The 23,679-nt window shown below is 40.3% G+C and overlaps 1 protein-coding gene across 1 annotated transcript in view; it reads left to right on the top strand.

Moving 5' to 3' along the window:
* LOC141047477 (uncharacterized) overlaps window positions 1-22,218 on the top strand; it is a 236,674-nt gene extending 214,456 nt beyond the window's left edge. Inside the window, exons 21-28 of the mRNA XM_073542586.1 lie at window positions 4,877-5,022; window positions 5,358-5,597; window positions 7,614-7,767; window positions 10,252-11,368; window positions 17,698-17,792; window positions 18,606-18,667; window positions 19,222-19,331; window positions 19,769-22,218. Coding sequence (XP_073398687.1) covers window positions 4,877-5,022; window positions 5,358-5,597; window positions 7,614-7,767; window positions 10,252-10,272 — 561 coding nt within the window. The 3' untranslated portion in view covers window positions 10,273-11,368; window positions 17,698-17,792; window positions 18,606-18,667; window positions 19,222-19,331; window positions 19,769-22,218. The remainder of the gene's footprint in view (window positions 1-4,876; window positions 5,023-5,357; window positions 5,598-7,613; window positions 7,768-10,251; window positions 11,369-17,697; window positions 17,793-18,605; window positions 18,668-19,221; window positions 19,332-19,768) is intronic.
* The last annotated feature ends 1,461 nt before the right edge of the window (window positions 22,219-23,679 follow it).

Below are 23,679 nucleotides of genomic sequence, written 5' to 3'. Positions count from 1 at the left end.
GCGTATAAACCAAGTTTATGTTCAAATTCCCCAACTCTTATACCAGAAATGGCTATGTTTTTTCGTATAGCTTCCGCCAGAGGTTCTACCACTAAAGCAAAAATAGCGGGAGACAATGGACACCCCTGGCGAATGCCATTACTTATTTGAAATTTAGATGACAGAAACCCCGATGCCAGCACTGACGCATTTGGGTAAGAGTAGAGAGCTAGAATGGATGACTTAATTTTTCCCAGGAACCCGAATTTTGTTAGAACTCTCTCCAGGTATCCCCAGTGCACCCTGTCAAAGGCTTTTTCAGCATCAAGAGACAGGAATGCACTGGGTTCACCCGATATCTCCACCAGTCCAATCAAGTCAAGCATCCGTCTGGTGCCATCCTTAGATTGCCTGCCTGTCACAAAACCAACTTGGTCTGGGGCCACTAAGGCCGGGATCACTTTATGAAGTCTATCCGCCACTAGTTTGGCATAAATTTTAACATCACAATTTAGGAGTGAAATGGGCCTAAAATTACCCGGGGTGTCTGCAGGTTTCCCTGGCTTGGGTAGCGTGATAATAATCGCTTCCAAGTTGTCTGGGGAAATTGACCCTTTATTTTGCCAAAAATTGAAGGTTTTTAACATAAAGGGGGACAGAGTGGATGTAAATTGTTTGTAATATTCGTATGGCAGCCCATCGGGGCCCGGGGCAGAGTTAGACTTAGTCATTTTGATGGCACCTAGGATTTCATGTGTAGTAAAGGGAAGATTAAGTTCCTCTAATTGCTCATCTGAGACCCGGGGAAGATCCAGGGTGTCTAGAAAGCCCTGTATATCCACTTGAGTCGGCTGTGACATGTTGGAATCATTTTTTAGATTATACAGGGCCTCATAATATTTCGCAAATGCTTCTGCTATTTCAATGGGATGTCTAGTGATTGTTCCATTTGGGTCCCTCAGGAATTCTATTTTAGATTGAATCTCACGTTTTTTTGTCCTTCTTGCCAATAAGGACCCCGCTCTATCCCCCATAGCATAAAATGTCGATCTATTTTTTTTTAGATTATGTTCGTAATTTTGCAGGAGTAGGGATCTTAGTTGAAATCTATGGGTTACAATTTCTTTAGTCAAGTTAGGGGTTGCTTTGGCTTTATTCAGGGATTCAAGGTGATGAATACGGGTTAATATATATTTAATATCTGCGTCTTTTTGCCGTTTTTGGATGGAGGCTAGTTTTATGAACTGCCCCCTGACTACTGCTTTATGAGCAGCCCACAGGGTCTCGTCAGAAATTTCCCCATTATTATTAAGTTTGAAATATTCTGTTAACACTGACTCTACTTCATCATGTACCTTCTGCCTACCAAGCAAGCTAGTATTCAATCTCCACCTGGGGGAATTTTGAACATTAAAGCCACCCTGAACAGACAAAGAGATCGGCGCATGATCTGTCCAAGTGATTAAACCAATATCAGCTGCAACACAATTACTTATAGATTTGCTGTCGACCAAAAAGAAATCAATTCTACTGTATGAGCGATGCCTGGAAGAGAAGAATGTATAGTCTCTTTCTGATGCGTGTAAATATCTCCAGATGTCATGAAAATGGAATTCATTGATGAGATGCTTAAGTTCCTTAGCATGTGAGATGTTGATGTTGGAGCAATCCATGGAGCGTATAACAGGTATATTAAAATCTCCACAGATGATTTCCGCCCCTGTGGCAGTATCCTTGAATGCTTGGAAAAATTTCCTAGCAAAGGTCAATTGCGATGAATTTGGGGAGTAGACCGTTGCCAAGGTATAAGGGACACTGTTAATATAACAAGACAAAATAATATATCTTCCATCCGCTCCATAACTGACATTTATCAATTTAAAGGCCACTGAGTTCTTTATTAAAATGGCCACTCCTCCTCTTTTTTTAAGTCATTAGCAAAAAAGGCGTGTTGAAACCTGGGATGAGGTAGCCGTTTATTATCTGTGGAAAGAAGGTGGGTCTCCTGAATGCACGCTATATCACAGTTAGATGCCATCACCTCTCTCCACATCATTGACCTTTTTGCTGGGGAGTTGAGTCCGTTCACATTAATAGACAATATCTTAATTCTCATATTGGAGCCGCAGGGGGGGTTGAATTCCTAGGAACGCCATCAGGGATGAGAAGGGTTAGACCAACAAGGAATTGAAAGAAATTTCCGAAAAAAATTAAAGAACATTTTTGAGAAGAAGAACAAAAACAAAAAAGTTCCATCAACACCGGTTTGCCCCGAGTAGGGTGACCGGAGTATAACCGCTCGCCATAGGCGAGAACATCAGGGGGGCTACGTGACATCCCGTGTCACAGGAGCAAGGACAGCAGGTGCCATAAGCAGGAAGGAGTCCCAGCTAAGTTGCTGACCATTCAGGGTTAATCCTGTCTGGAGATCTTCTTTGATTCTCCCGCCCGCCAGGGTTTGGTGGGTGGGCTATTCCCCAGTCATCCAGCAATTTGCCCAGCTGAGAAGGAGTATGACATATGTAAGTGCCTCCATCTTTGAAAATTATCTGCACATAGATCTTGATAGCGCATTTACATATTGAGAAAAATGTGGATTTCTCTGGAATAAGACATCAGAACACACATATCACTGTATCATTTTATTCAACTTTCTATGACCTACATGTCCATGCTTTGTTTAGGAGGATTGATCCTATTGACAGATTCTGTCAAGTCTCTTTTTTATGATGCATCTGAACTCTCGTCTGCTTTGCATTACATAGATAATCTTACTAAAGTTTATATAGTCTCCAATGGGATAGTGGGTACAAGATCTACAGTATTTTGTTGTAGTAACCTTAACCAAACTGCAAATATTTCCTTTTTTTAAAGCAGATATCAAAGATCCCCTCTCTTTGGACATGCCGCCTCCCCAATAATTTCAAACTGTATGTGGCAATTACTTCAGTGCACCCAGCTTCTGGAGATATGATGCCATAAATTTGCTTCATGGGAATACATCTTTACATGGAATTTTAGAGCTATAACTTTTTTCTATTTTTCTGTTGACATAACCATAGAAGGGTTATTTTTTTCTGGGTTGAGCTATAGTTTTGAGTGAAAACTTTATTTTACCATATGGTGTCCTTTACAACACAAAAATATATTTCAAGTATGGTGAAATGTAAAAAACAAGCAAAATGATGCCAGTCTTTTTTATGTTTTTCTTTTTGGTGTTAATTTTGTAGTATAAAGGACTTGGAAACCTGATTCTCCAAATCAGTATGATTGAAGCAATGCCAAACTTGTATATTTTTAAACAGTCATGGCCAACAGTGTTGGCACCCTTGAAAATGTTCCAGAAAATGAAGTATTTCTCCCAGAAAATTATTACAATTACACATGTTTATTTCCTTTGTGTGTATTGGAACAACACAAAAATACAGAGAAAGGCAAATTGGACATAATTTCACACAAAACTCCCAAAATGAGCTGGTCAAAATAGTTGTCACCTTTCCAAAATTGTGTGTAAACAACTTTGTTTTAAGCATTGTAATGCTCATTCAAATTCACCAGAGGCAAGTAACAGGTGTGGACAATATAAAAATCACAACTGAAACCAGATAAAAAAGGGAGAAGCTATCTCAATCTTTGCATTGTGTGTCTGTATGTGTCACACTAAGCTTGGACATCAGAATATTGCACTACTGGGATTTTGTGATTGCTGTCAGGAGCACTGTTGCTATATAGACCCAGTTAAAACCACCATCTACATCAATTTCTACTTAACGTCTCACGTAAAGAAATAAAGAAATTTAATAAATTTCAAAATGCACTCTTTTGTCTAGGGAGGTAATCACTTTAGAATTAAAATGGCCGCATGGGATGCTGGCATGTAGGATTTGATCCACAGGTATCTCATTGAGCAGACATAGAATACGGAATGAATCAATGGCTCATGTCAATATTCTTTTTGAGATGCTTTTGGCGCGTAGAAGCACTTCCCAAGCCTCTGCTCTCCACAGCTCTAATTCCCACCTAGCGCTGCCTTTTGCTAAATAAACAGCTCTTTTGCTGTATGACTACAAGCAAAGGTACTGTTAATCAAGTAGCAAAAAGCACTGGGCAGGGATTAGAGATTGGGGGACAGTGGCTTGGGAAGTGCTTCCACACGCCAAAAGCAACTCAACCATATTTGCATATTGATTCAAACTGCATTTTCTCAGTAACAGAAGAGCGGATTGGCTAGTTAAATGTATGGATGGAATTCTCTTTGCAATAACTACATGCCCATATAAATAATTTGGGACGGATTCCCTTTTCATATGAAATTAGAAATAAGGCATACTACTGTGTCTTCTTCTGTCAGTTCTGTCCCAGTTGACACTCGCAGATCTCAGTTAAAACCGAAAGAATGAGAGAATCACAGCACTGGTGTGGAGGAGACAGAGAAACTAATTTCTCCATCTCCTCCATGGCCTGATTAGGCTGCTTATAATGGACTGGGATGACATCTGAGTGCTCTACGATGCTTCTCTCACACCCATAGACTTGTATGGAAGCAAGTGTGCGAGTCTTGCTGACAATCGCAACATGTTTCCATTGTTCTCTCATGCCAAATCACAGATGTGAGCTGCCACATACAGTATAATTACAGTGGGCCGAGTGCTTTGTGACATTTTATCACATAGCACTCAGCTGTGTTATATGCTATATGCTAGGAACTGAAGCTAGGAAAAAGAGTAAGAAATTAGCTTGTGAGTATCTGAGACATGAAGATTTCTTTTGAGACATCTTTAAACGCTAAACATTTTTTTTTTATATATATATATATTTAAGCACGTTATAATAAAATGCTATTTTTTGCAGATATTGCATTTTGGAGAAACATTTCTACCTTCTGTTCCTGTTGCAGGTGAATGCATCTCATGTGACATACGCAAATACTTTGCATATTGAACCTTTATCTCCATCCAGAACAGAATGGGCAATCAACATCTCTTGTACATACAATCTGTTTTGGGAATTCCAACGTCTTTTGTCTGTGAGCCAAGAAAACTGGTAAAGCTTCTATATACATGAATGAACAAATGCAACATTTTCTAATGAAATGTTACCAATATAAGTAGCAGCCCGGAAAAGAAGGCTAAACGTTACTCGCCTTATTTCTTTTTTTATGTGTACCCCACAGCCCTGGGAGGGCGACCCATAAACTTTGGAACACAACTGTATATTAAAGCAATGAGCCGCTGTAAAGACAGTGGTTCTCATTGTTAGTTACCCGACGTAATAAATGCTAATTCTGACATCTAAATATAAAATCTGCAATGTTGGAGTATGTAGTATTGCATTTTGTATTATACTAGTTATTCAAAAAACGATATAATCTTTTGCAGGACACTCACAATGAATGAAATTTATACCTGCAATGATCTCCTTTGTGCGAGCATCTACATGGATGATCAGTTCACACAACCCTTGTTTACTGGGCAAAGCTTTGATGTAAACAGTACCCTGTTTATTATGATAACTACGAGCCTTCAAGACTCCAAAAGATTCCACATAGTTGTGGATCAATTCTCTGTTTCTTCACTAAATGATTCCTCTTCTTCTTCAGAAACACTGATGCAGAATGGGTAAGCTGCTGTTAATACCACAAACTTTCAAAAACAACAATTTTCTCCAGCAGATACTGATACCAGAAATGCTTTATTTTTGGAGGAGTTTTTCTTTTCCTGAAGCGGTATTGAAAAGCTTTGAAAGAGCTTCTTTTTTTCCTTAAAAGTTCTTTGCCACCCTTTCATTTGAAAGTGCCTAGTTTGGAAAGGTATCCCTCATAATCCGCTTTGAAGAAGTAACATGCAGTTTCCTTCACCAGGAGTTTTCAAAACCTCTTAGATTCTTTGATAGCCCTTTAAATTGGGCAGGTCACGGCCAAACATGCAGGCACTTATTTAATTGCAATAGACAGTGACATTGTTCAGCAGATGAGGAAACAGATGGAAGCAAATCTGGCAATTAACTGATCTCTATGTAAAGAAAATCCAAAAGAGCAATAGTCTTTTTGTTCACATGATTGCAGGGGTTATCAGCAGAGGATTACCACAAATCCAAGGAACACAGGTGCCTAGTCCCTGTTCCCAAAGGTGTTTGGGTTGAACACTCTAGCATCAGTGACTGTTTTATTTCTCCAATTGAGAGAGTGACTACTGGAGATAATCGAAGCTGCCAAGATTTCAGTTCTGCCAAATAACACAGATTTTATTGGAAAATTCACTCTGCATCAAAGCTCTAGAGACCCCAGAGCATGATTTACACATAATGCAAAGTAAAAATTCTCAGCTAGCTGCTCACCTGTTTCACTGCTTATCTGTCTTGCCGGCCCCCACAGCCTGCCATCTGGTCCTCCACGCCTCTTCTTTACTCTATGCCAGGTCTTCTGATGCTGACCAGTTCCCTGATGTTGCTGCATCCCATACCATTGCAGCGCAGGTCGTGCATCGCCTGGTGCGTAGTCAGAGTACATTGATGTCTGGGGGCTCCTAAATTTCGGAAGATATGGCATAGGGTAAAGCAGGCAGTAAAGAAGGAACAAGACAGGAGAAGGTGTAAAGAAGACACATGAAAGGTTGGGTTGACTGAACAGGTGAACAGTGAATATCAGGAGTGTACGTCAAGGCAAGGGAGTAAGTAAAATGGATAGTCAGAGGCCAAGTCAGGTACCTGCAGTCAGAGAGTGTGAAGAGTAGAAGGGACAACTTAAGCAATGGTCAAGACAAATCCTAGGTCCAGCAACAAGATCAGAGAAAGACGCAATCAGACACAGTGCTAACCACACACCAAACAAAGCTAAGCAACAGCTGACACGGAACTGCAAATAGCTAGCCAGTTAAATAGTTAGAAAATCACCAAAGACTGCAGGCACCTGGGGAAACGCCTGCAGGGTAGGCCGGATTGAGCAGCAGGGCTGTCAATCAAACTGCTGACAGCCTAGCATGCCCCACCAACAGATTGGATAACTGGATTGTCACTCACAACACTGATAGTCCAGCACACTCCAGATCCCATAGGGCCGCTGAGTTGTCACTCACAGCAAAGAGGAAACTGATAGAAACATGAGAAAAAAACTCCACATAATTAGATTGTGTTTAAATACATTTAAGATTTACAAAATAAAAAACACCTCCAAAACTGTTATAAACATGGCATGAAAAATGTTTGAAATTCATAGATATTTAAATACACTAAAAATACTTCAGGAGCCCCTAAAATAGTATTTATGAATTACCACAAATGCCATCACCTCTCCCATCTTGATCCCACAGGTGAAGAAACATACAAATTTGTTCTATACTCTATACTTCACCACAACAGATTGGTGGCCACCTTCCTCTGCAAAATGTCAGAATAAAAATTTCCGTAAAAGATACATTTTCTTATTTCATGTTTGCTTTCATGGCAAGCACATTTATAGCAGCTTAGACATCCCAGATGTTTATTATTTCATAAACTGGTGCGTACTGAAGTAAAGCCAGTAATGTGAGGGACAGTTTCTGCAACACCTCACCTTTAAAAGTAAATCAGACCAAAGGGTAAATACATATGATTATTTCTTCTCTATTGTTGACCACTGAATATTTTTCTATTTTTAGACTGACGTATGATCCCGGGTTGCAGATGTTAAATAACTGGACAGGAAATGAAGCGAGATTCTCAGTTCAGACAACATTCTTCATAAATAGGTCCAGTGCAAGTCTGTTCTTCACAGCTCGTCTCTGTGATTCTTACAATGAGCAGTGCTGTAAGGTCAGTAACCAAAATAAAGGAACTAACTGTCCCCAACTGGCACTATTGTGGTATGGGTACAGATTTATTTCATCCAAATAGATGTTTTATGTTATCACTAGCAATGAGCGAACCCAAATGTAGTCTGTGTTGTGGTCAGATAAACAAATGTCCAGCACTACATGGATCATAAAGCACTTTGAAAAGTTTCTTGACCTCACAACATAAGGGGACAAGCAGAGTAAGTTGAAATAACTATATACCAGATATAATCTTGCAGAGTTGAAAACACATATATAGCATTCAGGATTAACTGCTTGCTGACACTGAATGGAGTGGAGAAACACATGAGTTGATTCAGAGCAGAGATTGAAAAAGCTGGTTACCAGATATAAGCTTGCATAGTTGAAAACACATATGTAGCTTCCAGGATTAGCTGCTTGCTGACATTGAATGGAGTGGATAATTGCCTCACATTGCCTTCCAATATAGTATAATGGCTCCAGATGGTCCTCCATACAGTATAATGGGCCCCATATTTCCTTCCATACAGTTTAATGGGCCCAACATAGCCTTCCATACAGTATAATGGGCCTCACATTGCCTTCCATACAATATAATGGGTCCCATATTGCCTTCTATACATTATAATGGGCGACGCATAGACATCCCAACAGTACTATGGGCCCCACATTACCTTCCACACTGTATAATGGGCACTACATTGCTTTCCATGCAGTGCAATGGCCCAACATAGCCCTCCAAATAGCATAATGGCCTCCATATAGCCCTCCATATAGTATAATGGGCCTACATTATCCTCAATACAGTATAATGGGTCCTACATTGCCTTCTGTAATATAATTACATCACATTGCCTTCCAATATAGTGTAATGGCTCCACATGGTTCTCCATACCGTATAATGAGACCCACACTGCCTTCTATACAGTATAAATGGGCCCCACATTTCCTTCCATACAGTATAATGGGCCCCACATAGTCCTCCAAACAGTACAATGGGCTCCATCCATCGGGCCCCTCATGAAGACTATCATATAAAACTCCAGGCTACATGAATAGTGTAAAATAATATAATAGTTCTACTACTACTACAAAGGAATGTATTCCACATTTTAGATGAGTATTTGTACTATTAAAGAAAATCTCAATTTCATCCAAACACAAATGTATGCTGGGATTTGGATGTTGTCATTTATGCCGCTTTTTGAAAAGTGGTCCAAAGCCTGCAGTCACTTTATGTAACTGCTCACTTGTGTATCATCACAGCACGCACAATCCACATTGTAAGTATTCTCTGGATCCGACACAGGGAGTGGGCAGTCATGAGACCGCAAGTATGCGATATGTATACTTCCGGCCATATTCCGACTAGACGTACGTGGCTTCTCTCAACTCAATTGCAGGCAAATAACCACTTGCTCCCGGCGCTGGCATCGGAGAATCCTGACAACTTGTATTGTGCATTTTATGAGGATTCACAAGTCTGTAGTCACATAGAGTGACTGCAGACTTTCATGCCACACCTGCAACACCTGAGCAACCTCTTTAAAGTCAAAGATGGTTAAATCCATTATCCTTCTACCTGTAGTACACTGATGCAATTTTGCTACCAATCAACTAGTTACAGAGGTTTTATTTATACCCTTACAAAATATTCACATGACTGTAATATGACTTTTGTTTACATCCGTATTACTGGGCAAACTGCAAGTCTCATGACACAGACTAAAGGCGTCACTAAATAAATAATAATAAAAATTTGTTTATCCGCATCTGTATATTGGTCACTGTTTAATTTTAAACTCTTGTATGAGTATTATCAGTTACATTGCATATACTAAAAAATAAAAAAGTTTATGCTACTTCTGAATAATCTGACCACTCTTTTTTCACCACTGACCTTTTGGCTTTGCAACATGCTAAAATATGAGCAAGGAATAGCAAAAAAGGAATCTATTGGGTCCTCCATGCTTCCCCAAACTGCCCCCACTATGATTTCAACCAATAATTCTGCAATAAACCCATGAACTAACGTGGCCAACTGCATTCTTTTGCATTCCTGACACTTCATTTCTCCCTGGACATGTGCAATGATCCTGGGAGAAGTCTCACTGTCTTCATAAGTGCTTTGCATCTGATCAGGAAGAAATGTAGTCTTGTTAATACACAAGATTGCAGTTGTCCGAGAATGCTGAGGACCATGTGGAGAATGTCAATCAGGCCTAGTAGCATTTAGCGACCATGAAGCCAGACAGATCTATGAAAACAACGCCCCACCTGACTATTCCAAGACAATTCAGATATGGCTATCTGTATGATATGTCAAGGGAATGATTTTATTGCTGGATTATGGCTGGAGATCATTACGAGTGCAGTTTGGAAGGCCTTGGGACTTGTCAGGACCACTTTAGATCAAAGATACTTCTTTGGGATTATTTTTTGTTTATCACTTGAACAATATAGTTTTATCGTTTTATTGCAGTTCCTTTTAAAACTTCTCTAACAATCAAAAATGAGATATTGTAATAGTATCTATCTGAGGTCCAGGTAAGTTCTGTAGCAGGTACGTAGTAGAATACTTTGACATTGGTTTATCATTGGCTGCTTCTTGGTGACACTTGGCAAACAATCCTTCTGTTCAGTTTAGAATTTATCCTGCTTGCTAAACATCCACCAAAAGGTTTCATTCTGACATATAAAATGAAAAATGTATCAATTTGTTGAATTTCAATCAAAACCGCCGTCATCAATCATTGAATAATTTGAGTATTAAAAATAAATCATAAAAATACTTTAAAACTTTACTGTTAACCTTTCAAATCACCTAAAATAGAAAATACATAAATGTGCGTCGTCCTTGGATAAAAATAATACCAAAAGAATTCGTACCATTTATGTCAGTTGCTAAAAGGCTGTAAAGTATTTGGGCTCATGTATAGACGTGGCTTAACTGATCTATCCTGGGCTTTATATAATGTGATTTTGTGCCCTACTTGACATTTATTCTGGTATGTATAATGTATAGAAAAGTGATGAAACGGGTATTTTTCAATCTAAAGTAAAAAAACATGCTACTTGTATTGCACAGCTCAAACATCTTACCACAAGGTAGGTATGCCGTGATCACACCTATTGACTGCACTATGAATTTTTGGGATAACATCTGTGTAAATAACATGCTACTTGGATACGATTCATGGTATTTGCATTGGCTCTCAACCAAATTTAAAGATGTGTAAAGATATCGAGGACATATAAGGTGCGACACCGTGCCAATACTAATGCAAGTATGGGCAGATAGCAGAACTGTTACCAGATCAGTGGTAAGTAGAACACATTTTTTCTCTTACTTTTTTATATATAATAACAATTAGCCATTAGTAATATCTGCACGTACAAAACAGTTCTACTTTGAGCATGTACAAATAAATTCTTCACTGTCAAAACTTTAGTTTGCTAGAGTTAGAAAATAGCCCTATATGTTATCCCAAATATAGACCCCATTACTGGAAATAAGAAACCTCTTACCTTTCTTACGTTTCTTTTTCTTATTCCTCTTTAGACTCATAGGCTGCTGGCAGTATTCTTCGATACTTCAGGTATGGCTATATGCTGTATGTGGATGCTAAGAAACCCTAGTTTTACTATAGCTTTGTGCATTTCATGTCGATTTATTTTCTTTGAGCAAGGAACATTCATCGTTATCCTTTTAGTTGCAATACACTGATGCAAGTTTGTTGCTGTTCGAATAGTTACAGTAGTTTCATAACCTTAGGAAAGGTTCACATGGCCATACTGTTTCCGTTCTCTATTTTCTTATTGTTGCCACAATTCCTGGCCAAACCACAGGTCTCATGACCCAGACTAAAAGCATCATTTATGCCTACAATGCTGTTAGTATGGGTCAGGAATTGCAGCCATAATACAAATAATTTGACCAACATAGTCATTTGAATCTTCCCTTATTGCAGCAGCAAAACTTTGTGAAAAAAAAACCACTCGATTCAGGCTAGAAATACAGTGAAAATTTCTAATTCATCATTCATTTGCACAAGTTTCTGGTAATTTACCAAATATTGTCCCAATATCAAGTTTAAAAAATTCCTAAAAGACCAATTTTTTCCTATCTTTCACCCAAAGAAACAGACATCTATGGAATATGGTCACATCTTGGGTAGCAACTAATGCCAGCTGTAATTTCAAACACTAAGGATCTGATTCATCAAGAATCAGAATTCTGGCACAAAACTGCTACAAAATTTTTGCAAGTCAAAGTAATGCACAAATTTTGCAACTTTTGGAGTTTTTATGCCTCCTATGACTTACAGTGATAAAAGACTGTTCATGTCTTTGTCAGTGGGCAAACTTACAAAATCAGCAAGGGATCAAATAATTATTTCCCCCACTGTACATGCCCATATAGACGGCTTAGGAGGGTCGATCCTACTGACAGATTCCCTTTAAATGCTATTCCTGGAATTTACAATTGTCCAATACAGAATGGAAAGTAATATAAGAAGATATAAGGTAAAATAACTAATAATATTAGTGTGCGCTTGGAACACTCAAAAAAGAGGGAAATCTAAATTGGGTGGTTCCCTGAGGAAGAAGACAGTTAGTCTTTGAAACATGTTGGAAAGTCCATTGGTCCCTGTCGCAACCACCAGCAAGTGAAACTGACGTGGTCATGTGTTGACTCACATCACGAAGGTCCTGTATACCTGGAGCAGCTCACAGACGCCGGGAGCACGAGAGGCCGCTCACGTCTGCTCCACAGCTGGAGGTACACTGACAGGAGGCTGCCACCGGCCGGGGCAGCCCCTGTAACTCGTCTATACCCCAGTGTACAAACCCCCCCTCCTTTTCCAAGCGCTGGAGCAAAAAGTGCTATTTTAACTTGCACCGCTTACTGGAGTGAGGACTTCGCATCGCATTATCTTTACAGGTACCGCTCTCTGACTTGTGCATTTACTATTGCGGCTACTCTGCATAGCCGTTCACAGGCTGCAATTTGACTTTTTTTTTTTTTTTTAAGCTGCTATCAGGGAGAATTACCCTGCAGTATATAACCTGTTCAGTGATTTCAGGTTTTTACCCTCACTCATGCCTTTTTAGTTTGTGATTGTTCAGGTTGGAACTAAGATTGCCACCAGCATCTATATATATTCTTTTTCCCTTAAGCACTTCTTCTGAGGTCTTACAATTGACTATTACTAATTGCTATTTTCTCGCTATTATCCAGCTACATAAAGAGCACTTATAAGAGGTTTTTTGTTTTTTTTTCTCTATAACCACCCAATTTAGATTTCCCTCTTTTTTGAGTGTTCCAAGCGCACACTAATATTATTAGTTATTTTACCTTATTTCTTTGACACCCTTGTGACAGGTGTCTTAGTGTTTGCTGCTGGAATTACACTCATACACAAGCGCCACTGAATCTCCATTTGCATTAATATAAGAAGATGCTATTCCACCAATAGAATAAGTGTTAAGTAGGATGTTATCGATTCTTCACATAGGCCCTGTGCAGACAACAGTGAAATATTGTACACTGGTGGTGGCTTTTGGGCCTCTTTCGTGTAATTCCTGGTTCTTCAACTTCATGACGAAGAGGTATCGAAAATTCAGTTGCTCATACACCAATTGGGACCAATAGACAGCCTTAATGTGGTAGACACCATGTCTCTATAATACAACAAACTGAGTTCCCACAATGAGTATTTTGTGCGTTTTGATGTTGCAAACTTTCTGTAGCAGTTATGCACAAATTACTGTAACTAAATTAGTAATCACTGATGAATGAGGCGGGCACAACCGAATAATAAAAAATCTAGAGTGGTAGCCAGTATGTAAAAAAAACATAATGCACATAAAGGAGGAGAAAGTATACTTGAAAGGCTCCAACAAGAAACATCTAAAAACAATAAAAAACAACAAAATGGTAAAATTACCTTTCTGTAAACAACTCAGACCTCTGGTATAGACAGATATAGACCAGAAGGTTCCCCCACATGGCAAAATATATGATGTGGATGCCAAATAAAGAGACAAAAACTCCAAGCAAAAAGATACTACCGTATATACTTGAGTATAAGTCGAGTTTTTCAGGCCCCTTTTGGGGCTGAAAAAGACCCCCCTCGACTTATATTCGGGTCACGGTGCCAACTTACCTGGTCCCTGTCATCTCCGCGGTCCTAGTCGTCTCCGCGGTCCCCAGTGTTCGTCTGCGGTCCCCTGCAGCACCCTGGCGGCGGGTGATGATAGGGCCGCGGCGACGTTCAAAATCTCTGCGTGCCGCTCTCTCCCGTCCTCCGGCAGTGACGTGCAGGGGGAGCGATGTCTTGGAAAGCACGCGCCCTCTGCCTGAGTCACTGAAGAGCCGGCGACGCTCAGGAGCAGCTGTCATCAACGTAGGTGAGTATATAGTGGGTTTTTTTGTTTTTTTTTAAATTCCAGCAGGGGCAGCGGCAGCAACATGATAGGATTACCAGTAATCCTCACTTTGGGGGCAGCATTACGGTATTTGGGCCACCATTCACTGTGCAGCATTTATGGGGGCATATGTTGTGCAGCGTTATTTGGGCCACCATTCACTGTGCAGCATTTTGGGGGCATACTGTATGTTGTGCAACATTATTTGGGCCAGCATTCACTGTGCAGCATTTTGGGGGCATACTGTATGTTGTGCAGCATTATCTGGGCCAGCACTCACTGTGCAGCATTTTGGGGGCATGCTGTATGTTGTGCAGCATTATTTGGGCCAGCATTCACTGTGCAGCATTTTGGGGGCATACTGTATGTTGTGCAGCATTAAATTTACCAGTATCTTCGGCAATTCCCACCCTAGACTTATACTCGAGTCAATAAGTTTTCCCAGGTTTTTGAAGCAAATTTAGGGGGGTCGACTTGTACTTGAGTATATACGGTAAGTGCTGATAACAGTAAATAAATAATTAAAATACAATCCAGGTATCAGTGCTTTATACAATGGAAAAACATGTCTAGAAAGTAACCCAAATATAAAGCAGTGGTAAGTGAGCAAGGAAAGTAAAGTGCATCCAAGGAGGTTTTGTGGCACAGTCAAACCTTAGTTTAATTCATTTAAAAACGGGGGCTGTTTCTGATTTTAAGGAGAATTCAGATGATTTAATGATGCTAAAAAAAACTATCAGCTAGACCCTGGTGGAATGTTTGTAGTCTAGATATATATATTAAATGTCCCATGAAACCAAGACATTTGCATGAACTAGTATTTCCAGCTTGGGTGGTGAGTGTTGATTTCGTAAGACTTAAGAAAATGACCTGTTTCAGTGCTGCTGACAATTTTTAAACAGCACGCTAATTGAACATGATAGGGAATTATACCCACAGGCAAAGGCACATATTAGGATCTTTTAGGGCAGGGGTCTCAAACTCGACAGTGTAAATGGGCCGCACGTAAAAAAAAAAAAATTTGAGCTGGGGGGGCCGCATTCCTTTCAAACTTAATACACCTTGTACACACACGGCTCAGCTCCGTACACCTCGTACACACATGGCTCTTCTCCGTACACCTCGTACACACATGGCTCTTCTCCGTACACCTCGTACATGTAGGTACGTGAGCCGACTGGGGGTGGTCCCTCTTTGCTGCGAATAGACTGGAGACAGAAACCAACGTGTGTTCAAACAGGTCCTCTTTATTGGTAATCCTCCTGACGACCACAGCAACATGACAGCTTCCGTACACACAGGCCCGAGTACCTTGCACCTTCTCTCTCCTAAAGTGACGTCCCTCGCGGTTCTATTGCTGTGGCTGCCCTAGGCCTACGACCACAGCGCTTCACCTGTCCGAGTCCATCCGTCTGGTACCCCCGGCCATCTTCTGTCCTGCTGCTATCCTGACCCCCTGTCTCTCTTTCCAGTCCCTTCCGGAGCTTGTCCTCCTTCAGTCTTTTGTCTCCTTACGAGCTGAGCTGCGCTGAACTCCTCCTGGGCTGGAACCCCTGGACTCGCTCTCCCTTTTATTCCCCTGACTGGGAATTCCCCTCTTGAGTCCCCGTAACTCCGCCCACCATGACTTTGCTGTGTCTTTAGCATTAGCTGCTGTTAAGTCCTTTCCATGCTCCCTTTTGTCTCCCTCTAGTGGCCAAACCTCAGTACTGCACCGTCTCCTTTCCCTGCTAGTCTTTGACTCCCCCTAGTGGCCAAAACCCGGTCCTACACCATCTCGTCCTAATTCCAGCTGTTTCCCCACACGTATGAACAAATTCACGTCAAGTATATTTACTGTCCATCTTTACATTCACTTTGCTGCTTCACACAGGTCCATAGGTCAGTCCACTTCCCTACATACATACGTGGCTCTTCTTCATACACCTCGTACACATGCGGCTCCGCTCCGTACACCTCATACACACGCGGCTCCGCTCTGTACACTTCATACACACACGGCTCCACACCATGCACCTCGTACACACACGGCTCCGCTCCATACACCTCGTACACACGCAGCTCCACTCTGTACACCTTGTACACAGGCGGCTCCGCACCTTACACCTCGTACACACACGGCTCTTCTCTGTACACCTCGTACACATGCGGCTCCGCTCCGTACACCTCATACACACGCGGCTCTGCTCCGTACACTTCGTACACACACGGGTCCGCTCCGCACACCTCGCACGGGCCGCATGTTTCAGACCTCTGTTCTAGGGTAAGTTGTCTACCTTTCATAAAGTGACGTTAGTTATACACCTTCAGAATAAACTCAAAAGAAATTATAGAAGGACATGAAAGAGAAGTGATTACCAAATAAACCCAATAATTGATATGAGATGTCAGACTTCAAGAATCAAAGACATATAGATTGCAACACCATAACAATGGCCCGCAAATGCATACATAATGGCACGACAACACTTAGCATAAAAGAATATAGTGACCTTTTTTTTCCAAGTAAAACAGTGATTTTGAGGTAAAACAATGAGGACAGAGTAAACCCTTGAAAAAGAGGTCCAAAACATCAACCACTCACCCTGAACAAGCACAAAAAAGCAACTTTGATGTTATTATTATTATTATTTATTGTTATAGCGCCATTTATTCCATGGCGCTTTACATGTAAGGAGGGGTATACATAATAAAAACAAGTACAATAATGTTAAACAATACAAGTCATAACTGGTACAGGAGGAGAGGACCCTGCCCGCGAAGGCTCACAATCTACAAGGGATGGGTGAGAATACAGTAGGCGAGGGTAGAGCTGGTCATGCAGCGGTTTGGTCGATCGGTTGTTACTGCAGGTTATAGGCTTGTCGGAAGAGGTGGGTCTTCAGGCTCTTTTTGAAGGTTTCGATGGTAGGTGAGAGACTGATATGTTGTGGTAGAGATTTCCAGAGTAGGGGTGATGCGCGAGAGAAATCTTGTATGCGATTGTGGGAGGAAGAGATCAGAGGGGAGTAGAGAAGGAGATCTTGTGAGGATCGGAGGTTGTGTGCCGGAAAGTACCGGGAGACGAGGTCACAGATGTATGGAGGAGACAGGTTGTGGATGGCTTTGTATGTCATGGTTAGGGTTTTGTACTGGAGTCTCTGGGCAATGGGGAGCCAGTGAAGGGATTGATAGAGGGGAGAAGCTGGGGAATAGCGGGGGGACAGGTGGATTAGTCGGGCAGCAGAGTTTAGAATAGATTGGAGGGGTGCGAGAGGGAGGCCACAGAGCAGGAGGTTGCAGTAGTCAAGGCGAGAGATGATGAGGGCATGGACTAGGGTTTTTGCAGATTTTTGGTTGAGGAATGTAATGTTAAGCACACACCAGGATACAGTTCAGATCATCATTTTTTTTCCACCTATGTCCTCTCAGATATTGATAGGTCTCACCTTCTCCTCCATGCTGAGGTTTGATAAATTTACAGTTGTAAAAGACCTTTATCTTATTTTGCGGACAGCTTTCTTTCAAACTTCTGTATGATTAACCAAAAGTCTACCAACATTTACCCATGGAAGAAAGAGGTCGTGGGTGACCAACTACAGGAGGAGACCGGTAAGTTAGCAAATATTTTTACGCAATCATTCATCTCCTGCTGTGCTTTTAAACTTTTTTACTGTGTTAGACATTTTTTATAACTTGGTGTATAAAGATATGCAGGGCATAAATGTGGATTGTGTTAGACAACTGAATGTTACGTATGTTGAACAGCAGGCTCTTACTGCTCGTAAAAATAATCCACATTTCATCATTAAGAAGGCGGACAAAGGAGGAAATATAGTTTTGTGGCCAAATGATATGTACACACAAGAGGCTAAAAGACAATTGAATGACAAAAGATTCTATGTCCCACTACCATCGGATCCAACACAGATATTTAGAAGTAAACTGGACCTGTTACTTAATTCAGCTAAATCCTATGTGTTAGCAACAAGAAGTAATTTAATTTTCTAAAAGTGGTTCATCCTGTTGTGGCCACTTATTACTTGGTTCTCAAAATTCTAAAAAATGTCATTATCACCTGGGCCACCCCATTGTGGTTGCAATAGGCAGCCTGTGTGAAAAAGCCTGTATATTCATTGACACTTACAACCTTTGGTTCCCACCTTATCATCATACATTAGTAACTAAACACACTTAATACAACTCTTGGATGGTGTCACTGTCCCCAAGAATATGATCTTTGTTACTTGTAATGTAGAGCCTCTATACTCCAATATTTTACATCAGGATTGTATTGCCACTGTTTTGAAATGTTTGGCAATGAAATTCCCTAGGGATGACATGAAAATCTCCTTTCTAATCAACCTTTTACAGTTTGTACTCCAACATAATTATTTTATTTTTTGACTGGACCTTTATCTTCAGGTGTCCAGGACCGCAATGGATTTGAGAAGTGCTCCTGTTTACACCAACCTCTTTATAGATTGGTGAGTGCGAGTAAATATATATGGTCTTTCCAGAACCATGCTAACCTACATTTTAGATGCAATTATTCTAAGGAGACAGACTTCATATTGGGGGCACAAGACATAACTTGCAAGTTCAAGGAACATGATCATCCAAAAAAAGTCATATCCAGGGTTCATAAGAGGGCCAGGAATTCAAACTAATATGATATTCTTCAAGCCAAATATTGTTCAAAGAATCGGCAGATGAAACTTATTACTAGATACATTAATCAGTGGGGTGACCTACAAATAGTTTGTAAACATTGGGATATTCTACTTTCTAGCCTCTGTATTCAACATTATATCTCTGAAACTCCACAGATTATTATGTGCCGGGCTCCAAATTTGAAAGATATATTGTCCTGCTGTGTCTGCTAATAGAGGGCAATAAACTAAGGGCTTTCTGCCTTGTGGATATTGTACTAGCATCTTTTCAAACTCCTTAATTATAAGACTTTCCCAATTAAACACTCTATTAATTGTAAGTCTAAATGTGTCATCTAAATCTTATTGTGTTTTTTTTTTGTCCAAAGCCCTATGTAGGTCAGACAACACAGGAACTCAGACAAATCCAACAACATATCTGAAGTATCCTTTGTTCCAACATCCTCTGTTGACACCCATTTCTTGGATCACCACACTGGTAAGTATACAGGATTGCAAATCTTTAGGATAAAATACATTTCCTCCACTAATAGAAGGGGTGACTCGGTCTCTCTTTTGCTTAGTTCTGAATCCCATTGTTGTTTTTGGTTTATTCAGGTATACACTTCTTTTGTGCAACTTTATTCCCGACACCTGTCCTTTCCCCTCCCTGTGCTCTTCACTTCCTTCCTCTTCTTCGCTGGTTATTTTGTACTTATCTGGGTTCACACTTGCTTTGTTCATGCACTTTTTTTTCCCATAGCTACACCCTCTTTCCCCTACCCTTCAATCCCTCTCCCTTCTTTTAGTCCATCAAACCAGCTCCCTTATATATATATATATATATATATATATATATATATATATATATATTTATTTTATTTTTATTTTTTTTTTTGCTCAATTTACTAACCTCTTATTCACTTTTTCCTTTAGGTTATCTTTGATCCTCCCAACAAAACGATAAACATCTTGGACTCCTCAGTGATGATCCTAGTTTATGCAGTCAGGAATGTCTGTGAATACTGGCTGGTTGACCTTGTCTCTTTGGATTTTCATTATTGTGGATTTCTCTTGTGGATCTCTGTTTTTCAACCCCCTTTTTTGACTCGACATGGATTGTTGTTTCTCGCTGTATGGACCTTTTTTCTATATTTTCAGATACATATAGATCTTTATTTTTCGATACACGTTATAGTTTTGGTTAATGTGTTACTTTCATAAATATTTTTGAACACTATGATTTTTTGTAAGACTTATTTGACTTCTTTACATGTTTTATCTTTGCAGTTTCTCTCAATGGTATTTTTCTCATGAGTTTTTTGTTCCTTAAAAATTTACTTGGTGGTATACATCATTGGCAAAATGACTTTTGCTGCTGCATGCAGATTTATATCAGCGCTTAATCTTTCACGACCACTTTCCTTTATCCACCCGTGGAATGCGCTTTTTAGACAATGGTCTCTGGCCCTAATTCACTACGTGTAAATATGTATATTCATTCCATTTGTTTAATTGGTCACAGTTCACTTCACAAAATGCTTCCTTTTTTTTTGGGGGGGGGGGATAATTTACCCACACTTTTTATTTTCTGTCCATGGTTTAGCTTTAGATCCAATTGATTACATTTCCTCTTTCTATCGGCTTATAAAGTTACTAATCGTTTCGCCCATAAAGATTTACAGGTGAACTACCATGGTAGTTACTTGTTTAGCCCATGGACAGATTTGGCCTTTACATATGTCAATCTCGTTTCTCCTTTCATAAGATATTGTATGCACAAGTGAATATTAGACTTCCAGCCATGTTGTTATGGGATTACTATCACTTGCTCTCTTTTGCACATGTGCTCATCATGTGGATTATTTTGTCTTAATCTTTTGCCTTCACTATTAACATTATCCATTACTAACTTGGCCTGTCTTCTTTGCAAATGTTAGTTATGATTTTACACTGATATGTTATTTTTCATGTGCTTACCATGATTCTTTGTTTATACCTTATTTCATGTACATATTAAAGCTCTCGGCCATGTTTTTTGTGGCATCATCTTTCTTTTCAGGTGCATGCATCTTTGACATGTTGCTTTTCATCATACTTTGTGTGGCATCTATTTGTACTAATCTTCCCACCCATAGATGGCTGTGAATAGAGTTGAGCGAATCGATCACCGAATCTGAATTTGCCATATTCATGCCATATTGTTACCCTATTCGTGCCAAATTTATGTTTGATGATCAGTTCCGAACATATTAGCTAATTTCTACCCCCATTGACTCCAATGATGTTCGGCTGTGTTCGGCACAAGCAATATTCGCCGCAGATCGTAATCGGAACCGAATTTTGAAACATTATCTCAACTCTAGCCGTGAATGCCTGGTATGGATTTAGTTTTCCATATGGCATCTACCTATACTTCTTAGACCTGTTTCACACTTGTATTTTTTGTTCAGTTGCAATCCGCCAAAGATGGGAAAAACGGATGTTTCCATTGTGACACCAACGGATGTCACCGGACAGTTTTTTTTTACGGATCCGCTGAAGTTGGAAAGGTTAGGAAATTTAAAGGAACTGCAGACTGGAAGAGAGAGAGGTTTTTTGCCGCTTCCAGAACGGTGTTTAGGGTTAAAATGTATCGCCGACAAATTCTACCGGGCAGGCGCAGTCAGAAAAAGCGGTCCGCCAATGTAAAAAAAGTTTCATTGTCCGTCTGCTCCACACGGGAACCGCTAAAACTTTGGCAGATCCGTCAAAAAACGGATGCAACGGATGACCATCAGTCAAAATCCGCCACTAATGTAAGTCTACGGGGAAAAAGCGGATCTGCCAAAAAAAGGGGCGGATCCGTTTTTTTCTAAAAGTGGCGGATTTTGACTGACATCAAAAAATGAAGTGTGAAACAGGCCTTAGCATAATTGTTTTTGTATCCACTTGTTTCTACTGTATGTCAGGGGCCTAAATATTCTGCTATATAAAACCACTCTTAGTCATTTACCATTTTCCCTGATGGAACCATTTTAGAATTGCGATAAGTGTGGAGTAAGCTCACCCCCTATTAGTTTTGGATATCTGGATGCACTTTATTTTCCTTCCTTACTACATTCTGGACATGTTTTTCCATTGTCTATAACACTTATATACTGGTTAATATTTGCATTGTTATTTATTGTTACCAGCAGTTAGTAAATTTTTGCTGGTTGTTTCTTTCTCTTTATGTCCTTATTATATATGTTGCCCATTTGGGGGAACCTTTTGGTCTATCTCTGTCCAGACCAGAAGTTTGTGATGTTTACTGTATGGTGCTTGTTTTTTACCATTTGGCTGTTTTAATTGTTTTTAGATGTTTATTGTTGGTTGATCTCAATAGATGTTTTTTGGAAGTGCAACCTTCCCTGTGTTTTATCTTTCTCCTTCTAGTGTGAATTTAATAAATTAGGTTACTTTTTTATTTCTTGTTTTTATTGCATTTGAGTTTTTTACTTGCGTTTTTTCTTTGTGGTATATTATGTATTAAATAAAACTGCTGTGTTTTGCATTCTTACTGTTACTTAGCGTTGATAAAACTATATTGGTAAAGTAATGTGCAGAGTACAGGCGTTTTTAGTGTGTTTCTGCTCACCATGTTTCTGTAAGTCCTATTCACTTTACTGGAACTTCAATACAGTATTTTTTTTGTGCACTTAAAATAAGGTAACAAAAAACAAAGCAAAAACTCATCATGGGAACTTGGCTTTAAATGGAAATTGCTGTAGCAGTAAAACGAGGCATTTCCAAGTTGTTGTTTAATGTTCAATGCTATGTGGGGAGCACAATATTAGGAGGGATTGTAATGTTTGGATACCTGGAGGGACTACTGTGTAGGTAACTAGTGTGGGGACCGTCTACTAGTAGCTCTAGAATGAGGAACAACTCATGAAACATTGGCACCACTAGGTCTAGGGCCACATTCTGCTGCGTCTCTCAACCTACTACTCCTTGGACCTCACCAGCCAGAACATGATGATGACAGGGCCCGTCCACGACCAAATTGGAAATGCATCTGTAATTCTGTTTCATTTGAGCAATTTATGTTGATAAGGCCTTATTCACATGCCGTTGTTTGTTATTGTCAGGAACACCGCACTGCACTTGCTCACTGAGCCAGTGCGCGTGTCCTGAGTAAGACAAACTGTGCTCAAAGATACCTGTGGAGCGGGGCAGCAGCAGTGAAGATGTGTGCTTCAGACAAACAGGACCTGAAGCATGTAACTGCCAAGGGGCGGAGCTGGCCAGATAAGACCTGAAGCACCTGACTGCTGGGGGCATGGCCTAAGCTCCAGAGAACTAGGAGCTGAAGGAAAACTTCTAGAAGGGTAATTACAGGACAAAGTTACCAAGGGGCATAGACATGGACGTAAACCAGATCAGGCCGAGGTCAAAGCACGAGATAGCACGACAGTACCAAAGGATTAGACAGAAAGGATAGTCAGGACGTAGCAAGAGATCAGTAAACCAGAACGGGCAAATACACAGTACCAACACAGTAGACAAACTCACAACGAAGAGACGGACCGGGTCAAAACCAAACAAGCAATAAGATATAAGGCACAAGGCAGAGGCACGCAAGGGGTCAACTAACTCAGCCGAGGGCAGGAGTATAACTGACAAGTGACCTAGGTCGATTGGCAACTAAATAGCCGCCCTCTGCCAGAGAGAGGCAGAAACAATTAACCCCTGTCTGATCAGGACGGGACAAAGACAAAACCCCGTCCTGGATCATGACAGTTATATGCAAACAGTCGTGTTTGTTTTTACAGCTAGTGCACACAGTCACATTATATTATGTGGGGCTATGTCAGGGTTTTTTG

The sequence above is a fragment of the Dendrobates tinctorius genome, unplaced genomic scaffold (genome assembly GCF_039654945.1).
Source record: "Dendrobates tinctorius isolate UK_male_01 unplaced genomic scaffold, ASM3965494v1 ptg000127l, whole genome shotgun sequence".
Classification (NCBI taxonomy): Eukaryota; Metazoa; Chordata; class Amphibia; order Anura; family Dendrobatidae; genus Dendrobates; species Dendrobates tinctorius.
The sequence above is the reverse complement of the archived record's forward strand: the minus strand, read 5'-3'. Positions and strand labels throughout refer to the sequence as shown.